This window comes from Pipistrellus kuhlii, unplaced genomic scaffold, assembly GCF_014108245.1.
Source record: "Pipistrellus kuhlii isolate mPipKuh1 unplaced genomic scaffold, mPipKuh1.p scaffold_m20_p_7, whole genome shotgun sequence".
Classification (NCBI taxonomy): domain Eukaryota; kingdom Metazoa; phylum Chordata; class Mammalia; order Chiroptera; family Vespertilionidae; genus Pipistrellus; species Pipistrellus kuhlii.
In genome coordinates this window covers 10678393-10689169 of record NW_023425573.1, presented here as the reverse complement: position 1 = coordinate 10689169, position 10777 = coordinate 10678393, and the positions used below count along the sequence as shown (strand labels likewise).

The 10777-nt window shown below is 41.6% G+C and overlaps 1 protein-coding gene across 2 annotated transcripts in view; it reads left to right on the top strand.

The window, feature by feature from the left end:
* Window positions 1-662: 662 nt before the first annotated feature.
* CDK15 (cyclin dependent kinase 15) overlaps window positions 663-10777 on the top strand; it is a 73545-nt gene continuing 63430 nt past the window's right edge. The window contains exons 1-4 of one of the 2 annotated variants that reach the window (XM_036422097.2): window positions 663-833; window positions 1864-2013; window positions 2245-2345; window positions 7725-7804. In XM_036422097.2, the coding sequence (XP_036277990.1) occupies window positions 705-833; window positions 1864-2013; window positions 2245-2345; window positions 7725-7804 (460 nt within the window). In that variant the 5' untranslated portion in view covers window positions 663-704. The remainder of the gene's footprint in view (window positions 834-1863; window positions 2014-2244; window positions 2346-7724; window positions 7805-10777) is intronic. The other variant, XM_045575447.1, reaches the window with a different exon arrangement.

Below are 10777 nucleotides of genomic sequence, written 5' to 3'. Positions count from 1 at the left end.
GGTGTGCAGGAAGCGGCTGATCGATTATTCTCTCTCATCGATGTTTCTAACTCTCTGTCCTTCTCCCTTCCACTCTGTAAAAAATCAATAAAATATATTTAAAAAAAAAAAAAAAGAACAACACAGGGACTCAGATAGTTTTTGAATGAATGAGTGAATGAATGACTACCCGTCTCGGGTACACTATTGCTTAAAGGTGAAGCGATGGAGTCAGTATCCGCACCTTTCCCCCGTGTTATGATTCTGTGGCTGCCTTGACTTTGAAGAACTGGCTAGGTTGCAGATCCGTTTTAAAGTCTGGAAAGCAAAATGCTCTCAGAGAAAAGGCAGGGAGAAACACACCTCTCCACGCGTCCACTTCCGTAATTCCTATCATGATTATTCACATGGACAAGCGCCGCGGATGCATCAAGACTCTGTGCACCCTCAGAGCTCACCTGGGGCTGCAGTCTGAACGTAAGGGAGCCCAGTGGCATCGCACCCAATCGCAGCCGGCCTGCTTCCCGGGGTGCACAGGGTTCCAATGGGTGCGCTCTCCCGCCAACCAGGAGGGGAAACTGCTGAAGTCATGAGGCCGCCCCAGCGGAGCCCGCATGCGAGTCATGTGAAAGCTCGGGCGGCGCGGCTGACCTCCGGCAGGAAGGCAGGGGCCGGGGACGGAGAGGCCGGGGCTCGGGGCGCGCCGGCTCCGGAGCCTGGAGACGATGGGCCAGGAGCTGTGCGCCAAGACGCTGCGGCCCGGCTGCGGCTGCCATCGCTGCGGGGAGGGGGGCGACGCGCGCGGCTGTCAGAGGAGAGCGCCCGCCAGCACCGGCGCCGAGGCTGCCATCCAGGTACTGGTCCCCACGCCGCAGCATCTCCCTGTGCCATCAGCAGGAGAGGCTGGCTCCCTTCTCTGGCGGGCAGGCAGGGTCTGCTGGCTCTGCGGTAGGTCTCAACCAATAAAAAGACGTTGCTGTTAAAGTCACAGGGGGATTTATGGCCACTGTTATCAAGTCTGGAGTTGTGCTTTGTAAACCAAAAGGGAAAAAAATATTTCCTAGGCTTTGGGCTGCCTGGAACTCCGTGGACCTTGAGGCGGAGAAAGGGGGTGTTATTCTCTTGAAACCTCTCCAGTTCCCAAGTGCAGGGCTAGGGCTGCCCCTGTGAAAAGCACGCTGCGGTGTTGCTATGCTGTGGGTTTCCATGTTCTGGAATCAGCTCGTGGTGATGAGCAATGCATACTAGAAAATTATCCCCCTGCAGGGATAACTGAAGGGCACATGGGGGGTGGGGGGTGGAGAGAGATGGAAGAGTGAGTTAAACAGAGATAAATTCCATCAAAGAAATTTAGGTCAGCCTAAGTTTTCAAAGATATTTTTAGGTGAAGAAAAAAATGTAGTGTTTCAACATAGACTGATGAACTTGAACAGACCCAGAGACAAGGAGGCATGGATCAGACTGTGGGACCTCAGAGGGTGGGTAAGGGAGGGTGTGGATAAAGGGGAGAAATCAACCAAAGGAATTGTGTGCATACATATGAGCCTAACCAGTGGTCAAGGACAACAGGGGGTGGGGGCATGTGTGGGAGGGGTGTGGGATGAGAATGGGGGGAAGAGGACAAATATGTGATACCTTAATCAATAAAGAAAATTTTTTAAAAAATGTAGTGTTTTAACAATGGATATCATTAAAAAAAATTTTTGTGTGTGTGTTTTCAAGTGATCTGACCTTCAGGAAAAGTGCCTTATGAGGGTACTGAAGCCTAGAAAATATTTGCAACGTGAAAATCAGGCAAAAAGGAAAATGAAAGAATTGTTGATGCCAGCCACTAGGTCTCAACTTTGCATACATTTTACTCCTGCACATTCATTTCTCCTCTAGCTAACGGACCTAAAGGAAGCATCATGTTCCGTGACTTCATTTCGCCCCCGGGGACGTCAGGCTGCCCATGCCCGGAAGCTCAAGAGTAAAAGGCCACGGAGTAACAGTGAGTCTTTTCAGGAAGAGGATCTGAGGCAGGGCTTTCAGTGGGTGAGTGAGCAGCTGATGCTGATCAAGAGGATTTCATGTGTGCTTGTCCAGGGAGGCTGGCCCCACTTCCAGGGCAATTACTGAGCTGACCTTCCAAGTACATTCTAGAAAATTCCTCTGGGGGGGAAAAGTCAACACTAAAAAAACAAAAGTGCTCTTTCTTTCTTTCTTTTTTTTTCTTTTTCTTTTTTCTTTCTTTCCCACCTCTCATCCCTACCTGTTCCCTTTAAGCCGACGAAGAGCCTCCTCCCTTTTGGGGCAGCCTCATCCTACTTGAACTTGGAGAAGCTGGGTGAAGGTTCCTATGCTACGGTTTACAAGGGGATTAGCAGGTGGGTGACTCATAGCTGGAGAGACTTTAGAGATGAGGGTCCTTCCCGCTGGTTTGACATTGTAAAGCCAGGTGACCCGTAGCAGAAGTTCAGGATCCGTGCAAGATACCATTGGCCAACAGGGAGAGACATGATGACTTAAGCAACCTTGCAAGAAAAGCAAATTTCTCCTGCCCCAATTAAGATCAGCCCACTAAAATGTTTTATCAGCGTTTCTTCTCTTGTATTCAATTCAAAGTAGACTTCCTCTACGACTGACCCAAAGAAGCTCAGTTGGTAAGATGTCTCTGAAGTGCTTTTCATATCCCCCCTAAAACACAGTGGAAGTTTGCAATGGCGGCCTTGGGTGTGCGCCTTCATTCTTCCACTTTGCCCTCAGAGAAGAAACTGAAGTACATTTCTACAAAGCATGGTACATGCAAAAAATGATTAATCCTGTGTTTTCTACACTTGTAAAATAAACAAAATGGCTGAAGAATAAAAATACTGCTAATCCAGATGCCAAGTGCCCATTTGGCTAACAATAAACTTTGTCAAACATATATGAAAGATCTGTGAACTCCACTGCTTTTTAGTAAAAAAAAAAAAAAAAAAAAGTTGGAGGTCTGATTTTTTTTTATGTCACTTTGATGTTAAAAAATAAAATGGTTCAACCAAGGTATGTGCCCTTGATCAGAATCGAAACGGGACACTTCAGTCTAACGGCTGACACTCTATGCTGAGCCAAACTGATAAGGGAGATGTCCAATATTTTAAGAGACAGAAAGCAAGTTAAAGATCAATATGTGCTCTGTGATCTAATTTAGAAAAAAAGCACTCAAATGTACTTACTATACATATATAAATTTGTATGTGCATAGTGGAGTCTGGAAAAATACACAAGATATTCTTAGAAGTAGATACTTCTAGTGGTTGATACTGGGATGGGGAAGAAAGATCACCAAAACTTTCCGCTTTACTCCTCAGCATGAAGGCATTCATTATATATGTAATTTAAGAGCAACTGTTAAAGTACCATAGAGATCGAAGCCAAAAAGGCATGTGATAACAATTCAACATCAACTACTAGTTTTTAAAACTCTAAGCGAAAAAGGAATGGGATGATACTTCCTCACTATTCTATCTAATAAGGAGGGGATATACAAATTAACTGCCTCACAAAGATGGCAGCACCTAAAGCCAGTAAGGAGAAAATATGCGAATTGACTGTCACACTCTCAAAGATGGCAACACCCACAGCCACAAGATGGTGGCCTGGGCGCCTGCCTCCAGAGTTCTCCAGTCCCTTCAGCCCCCCAGCCACCTAGGGCTGCCCGAGGCTCAGGTAACCAGGGCCAGCCGAGGCTTGCGCTGCCAGCAGTGGCAGCAGCAGAGGTGTGATGGAGGTATCGCCTTCCCCTGATTGCCGGGTTGCCTCCTGCCCCTGAGGGCTCCTGGACTGTGAGAAGGGGCAGGCCAGGCTGAGGGACCACCCCCTTCAGTGCGTGAATTTTCATTCACCAGGCCTCTAGTGTTATAGAATATTTTACATCAATAGCCCACACGCTTTTTGTTGTTGCTGTTGCTAATTACTAGAGAGACAGCACCATCAAGTTAGAGATAGGCAAGAATGCCATTATCTTTTATAGTTAAATAAAATTAATGTTCTAGCCAACCCAATGAGGAAAAGATGAGTGAATATAACTTTTTTGGGTTATAGAATTGTCTACCTAAAAACCCAAGAAACTATCAAAATCAGTATGATAAACAGTAAGATCAGTTAAGAAATAAAAATATCCTTATCAAAAGTTGTCTTTATGTATTAACAATAACCATTTAAGAGAAAATATAGTGGTAGAAGTTACTCTTACAGTAGCAGTAACAAAAATCATTAGCTTCAACAAGTAGGCAGGGTTTATATAAAGATTTATTAAGGGACAGTAAACACTTTAAGAGCCATAGGGCATTTATTTTTTCCCCATACAGGCACTCATTCAGTCTAATATTTTTTAAGCACCCACTGTGTGCCAAACACTACTGTAGCCACTAAGGGTTCCTCTAAGAAGGAGACAAAAACCCCTGCTCATATGGATTATACTTTCTAGTGGGGGGTGAGATAGGCAATTATTATTATTTTTAATAAATATATTTTATTGATTTTTTACAGAGAGGAAGGGAGAAGGATAGAGAGTTAGAAACATTGATGAGAGAAACATTGATCAGCTGCCTCCTGCACTCCTCTCACTGGAAATGTGCCCGCAACCAAGGTTCATACCCTTGACCAGAATTGAACCTGGGACATTTCAGTCCACAGGCTGACTCTCAGCCAAACCAGTTTCAGCTAAGATAGGCAATTATTAAACTTAGTAAAATGCTGAGTTTGTCAGAGAGTGAAAAGTGCTTTGAAAAAGGATAAAACAGGGAAGAGGGGTAACGGGTGGATTACTATTTTAAATACAGTGATTGGAGGAGGCCACACTGAGTAGGGAACACTTGAACAGACTCTGACACAGGGAGGTGTGAGCTGTGCACATTGTTAGTGGAAGAGCTTCAGGCAGAGGAACAGCTGGTGAGAAATCCCTGAGGCAGGAGCAGGCCTGGTGCTGGGAGGGTAGAGTGGAAACAGATGAAGGCAGGGAGAAGATGCAGTTGCAGTAGGACAGGTGTATAGGGTCTTGTAGATCATCCCAGGGACTGTTGTAAGGATATTTGGATTAGGACATCTAATAGTGTGAAGATGTTAATAATTCTCTAAGTTAGAGACTTACTGCATTGTAAGTGTGTTCAAAACCTACAATAATTAAAATAGTGTAGCACAAGTATAAGAAAAGACAGATCAAACAAGTATGAGTTTTAAAAGTCCAGAATACTCACAAATCCAAGTATTAGTAAGACCTCATATATAATCATGGTGGCAATTCAAATCAGCAAGGAAAAGAAGGTGGTCCAATAAATGAGCTGGGACAATTGTTAGCAACTTGGAAATACAAATTCCCAGTGGGTTAAAGAGTTAAATAATAATAATAATAATAATAATAATAATAATAAATAAATAAATAAAAATCCAGGAACTAGAAGACTAGATAAGAGAATTCTGTGTGTACATAACACTTAAGGGAAGGTTCAGAACTTGTAAGGGAAGTTTGGCAGTGTCCATGGTACCCCATCTGTCCAAGTATGTTCTACAAAGCCCCAATTATGAGATACCTTAATAAAGGTTTTATTGAAAGAGTTACTTTGGTAAAATTGACACTGGGAACCCTGGAACAAACTAAAATACTACCTTCATTGTAGGTGCACTCCACATCTTTAAAATGTTCATGTATACCAGTACTATTTAAGAAAGGCTGAGAAAAATTTTAAAGTATAAAGGATTTTCTAAGCATATTTGACCAAAAAACTTTTTTGGAGGGGTGGAGAGAATTTCACAGAGCTATGTTCTGAATAAAACATTTTGTAGTGCCCCATGCCAAAGCAAACTGTGACCTTGAACCATAGCCTGACCTCTGCTAATAGGCCCAGGCACTGAAGCAGTTACATGGTTCGGAGGTGGGGGAGCATTTTAGAAAGTGTTGAACATCATAAAGTTTTTAAAGTTAAACCTTTCAAAGACATGATAAGGCAAACAAAAGAAATTGTTGAAGAGTATATGCAAAATAGTTTAGTAAAAAGGTGGGCAAATAAGGCAAATCATAAAAGAACAGAAAAGACCAAAACATATATGAAAATTCAGTTTCACAAAAAAATAGAAATTAAAATGAGATAATCCTTTTTATCTGTAAACTAGAGGCCCAGTGCACAAAATTTGTGTATGGGTAGGGTCCGTAGCAACTGCTGGCTACTGACCAGGGCCTTGCTTCATTCTATGCTGCCCCCTGGTGGTCAGCACACATCATAGCGATCGATTGAACTCTGGGTCAGTTGAATTCCCCAGGGGACACTTTGCATATTAGGCTTTTATATATATAGATAGGCCAAAAAGATTAAGACAAAAGCATGCTTCTAAAAACAAACCCTACAAATGTGTAGCTATCCTACCCTCAAGGAGGTGGAGCACAGCTCCTCACTCCTTAAGTGTGAGACATTCCTCCCTAAATATAGTGTTGTTGGGTGTGGGTGGGAGATAACTACAGGGAAGAAATCTGACAAACGTTATCTCAGGCAGGTGATTAAAGCCAACATCAAAAACCATAATTATGATGATATGTGCCCTTACTATGGTGTGATGAAAACAGTACTCTACCTCCTCAAAACTCCTAACCCCAGTGTTATAATCATAAGAAAACTTCCAATAGAGAGGTACCCTACAAAATTCTTCACTAAAGTGCCAAGGTGCTCAAAAACAAGGAAAGTCTGGAAAATTGTCACAGCCAAGAGGAGCCTAAAGAGACACAACAACTACATGTAATCTGGTATTCTGGATGGGATCCTGGAGCAGAAAAAGGACATTAGGCAAGAACTAAAGAAATCCTGGTAATCATATTGTAATATATAAATGCATCAAATCAATACATTGTACACCTTTAACTTGCACAACATATGCCAATTATATCTCAATTTAGAAGAAGACTAAGATAAAAACTTGATTGCTTTAATAAATTTATACATCTACTGATCGACTTCAAAGAAATAAAAAGAAGTAATAGCTACTGTAAAAAAAACATTTTGAAATAAGATGAAAAAGTCATAAATGCTATAAAAAGAAAAGGTAATATATACCAGCAAATGAATGTTTAAGACTAAAGGTCATCTGTACTCTACCACTTTGGTGCACGTGTGCATTTTGTCTTCCATGTGCACACAGTTTGCAGTTGACTCTCGAACAACACGGGTCCGCTTACACACAGATTTTTTTTTCAACAAATACCGTAAATGTATTTTCTTCTCCTTAGGATTTCCTTAGTAATATTTGCTTTGCTTTTCTCTAGCTTACTTTATTGTAAGAATGCAATATACAACTCATAAAACATACAAAATATGTGTTAGTTGATTGTTTATGTACAAGCAAGGAGATTGTTAGGAGGTTAGTACAATAACTCCGATGAAAAATAAGAATGGCTGAAATAAGTATGCAAAGGATGATAAGGATGGCTGAGATAAGTGCACAAAGGAAAATAAAAGGAACAATAGACATCAAAATATTATGAGGAAGGATCTGATTGGGGATGAGGGCATTCTCTGATTTCTGCATTCACCAAATTATTTTTAGAATGAACATGGATCACTTTGGTAAAGAGAAGAAATGTTTTTGTATACATATACATGTTATATGACATTTAAGACTTTTTATTTCGAAAATTTGTGGATTCGTATGCTAGAATATATTTGGAAGGAAAACTTAATTATAATAAATTGTAATGAGCCATCTTAATGTGCACCCCCCCCCACCCATTCTTCCAGAATAAACAAACAACTAGTGGCTTTAAAAGTCATCAGCATGAATGAAGAGGAAGGAGTCCCATTTACAGCCATCCGAGAAGGTAAGAAGAGTGAAATGGACCTAACCAATATGTTTTAATTCGTTAATTTGAGGAGGAGAGGGATGAGAGGGAATGCACTGAGTCTATCTATTCAATATCTAGTTTTGATATTTCTAGAAGTAATATTATAGTTGTAATTTTGTTCTTCAGACCAGTTTTTCAAGTATATTTACACTATCATTTTGCTTCTCATTTTTGAGGAAATTAAGACTCAAAAGTATTGTATTAGTTGACCAAGACTATAAACTCAATGAGTATTTACTTACAGTATCTTCTTATGTGTTTGGTCCCATATTAAGTGTTAAGGTTATATTTGATAACTTCAGAAAAAAATCCATATAAAAGATAAAATTAATAACATAATTACATAAATTCTTAGTAAACAGTTTACATCAAAATAATAAGTGATTTAGATAGCATTTGAAAAACTCTTTGGGAAGGTATGTATGTTTAGTGTTGTGCCTGTATTGTCTCTGTACCCTGGGGAGTGGGTGAGGATGGACTTGGGTTTGAATCTTAGATCTACCAATTAGTATTGTGACTGTGGGTAGATTACCTATTTAAGACTTGGTTTATTGAAGAAAGAGGATAATAATATCACCTATTTCTTTGAGTTGTTATGAGAATAAGCATTTAGAGCACTAATTACAGGGTCCATTTTCAGAATTCAACAAATGCTGGCCATTATCATTCCATTCTTGTTTTATTTCCCTCAGTGATGACTTGTTCATCACCAAAAAACCACTATAGTGAATATAAATCTTTAAAATTTCATTTATTAACCTTTTACAGGAGCCATTTGAAATAAAATGAGAATGGGACTGCTATCCATTTCATCGAAAACCCAGAGAAATGGCTCTTCCCTGGCCTCACTCTCCCCTCGTTGAACTGCTTCCTTCTCCCTTCCCTTCTGTACGTGCACATCCTGCGTGCACCACCGCCGGGGGTGGTGATGGATGAGAAGAAAAAGCCCAATCTTTGCTCAATATCATTTTCAGATGTAACAGAGCAGATGGTTCCAGTTACAACCAGTGTTATAATGGAGGTTAAAAAAAACACACAACACACACTGAGATGAGAACCAGTTAGCATCCGTGTGGCTAATGGAGTCGGTAGATTTTGAAAGGAGCTTGAAAGGACGGGTTATGCAAACAGGCGTGGGGGAAAAAAGCAATTCAGAAAATGAGTTTATAACCGAATTTGATGCCACTTTCAAAGGTCTTTCAGAGCCCCTGGGAAATGTGTTCCTCTGAATGCAACTGGAAGGGCCAAATGGCTGTCAGGTTATCCGGGGATTCTGCCTGGAAGGATCAGGTGCATTCTGGACGAAAGCATGGCTTTAATATAATGGAAACTGCATTTACAAGTGCACTGATTGGTGGCCCCCATTAAAGAGTGATCAGATTTAGGAAGAGATGGATGTAGGTCAAGGAGAATTTCTGCATGTAACACAAGTCCCCAGGTCACCAGCAGAGGGAGGGAGGGAGGGACTGTTGGCCCAGGTTCACCCCATCCACCATGCGCTTGTCTGTTGCTTCAGACTTGTCTCACTCCAAGACTTTGCCCGCAGCCAAGCTTTTAAGGGTGATATCTGACAAATCTTTTCCCCAGGGTTGCCACCCGAGGCTTCTCGACATGGTTTGGGAAAGCTGGACCACTATTGCTCTGTAGGCGAAGCGTTCCTTTTATTGCATATTTACCAGGAGTTGGCTCCCCATCGCAGGTGCTTGCAGTTACACGTAGGCTCCCACGGTGGACTCTGTAGGCTCGCTTTATGGACTTACCTGACTGAATGCGTCACGTTACAATATTAAAAACCACACAAGGATTTGCGACACACGGCAGGTCGCCAGGCATCTAATTTCCAACGACGAGTGTTTCCTTTCCCAGCGGCGCAGGAGCCGCGGGCCCTGGTTAGAGCCGCCCTCTCCCCTCACGGAGAGAGAGGGCCTCCCTGGAAAACATTGGCACCGTCCCACTTTCCCTGTAAGAACTTGAAGGCTGCGAGGCCAGGGAGACGGGAGGTTAAATGGGAAGGGCTGGAAGGCAAAATAGGAACAGCTGGAATCCATTAGTTAAAATCCAGGGTCACCAGCTAAAAAGGCAACCGAAAGCCACGTGCAGAAAAACGGAACGAGTAATGCAGACTTCTTTAAAAAGCCTTGAAGAAGGAATTGCTTTTCCTGACCAGTTTGGCTGCACTGATGCTATAGCAGCCAAAGATTTATTGAGTATGATTTTACAGTATGTATGGTCTCTATATAAGCGGAATACCTGTGGCAGTTTAATAATCTGGCCATTCGGAATAGGTATTTGATCTTAACATGTAATATTGAAATTAGCAAAAGTATGAACAGCACTCAGGGAAGCGTATTTTAATTCCCAGGCCAGATAATTTTCCCATATTACCTCTTTTGATTCTCTGAACAGCCTTTGAAGATCACCATTCTTCTTCTTCTAATGTATAGCTGTAATTCAAACCAAATCTCTCTCATTCAAACATGTGTACCCGGTCTATGCACTCATGCTACAGTCTTATTGAGCACCTGCGATGGCCAGGTATTTTGCTGGCCACCGGATGCACAGCAGTGCACACAATGGACACAGTCTCTACCCTCATTCCTTTGCTAACTGAAAGGATTAGCTAACTTCCAGCAACTCAGAAGATCTTTCATAAGTGGCTCTAGAGTTATATTTTAAATGTCTATTTTTACCACTAGGAGTAGGCTGATATTTGAAGTTTTTATCTAAGAATATGTTCCCTGGTTTTATTAAACTGTGCACCAATATTTTGATAATGTGTATTATTTTAAATATCTTCCTAAAAAATTAGAACTTTTTGGTTTAAAGCCAGGACTTTCCCCCTGTTAGCAACATTTTTAAGGAAGCAGTCATATAACTAACCTTTTTTGATGTCTGAGCATATGTCATAATTCCCCTCTCCCCAACACACACACACACACACACACACTC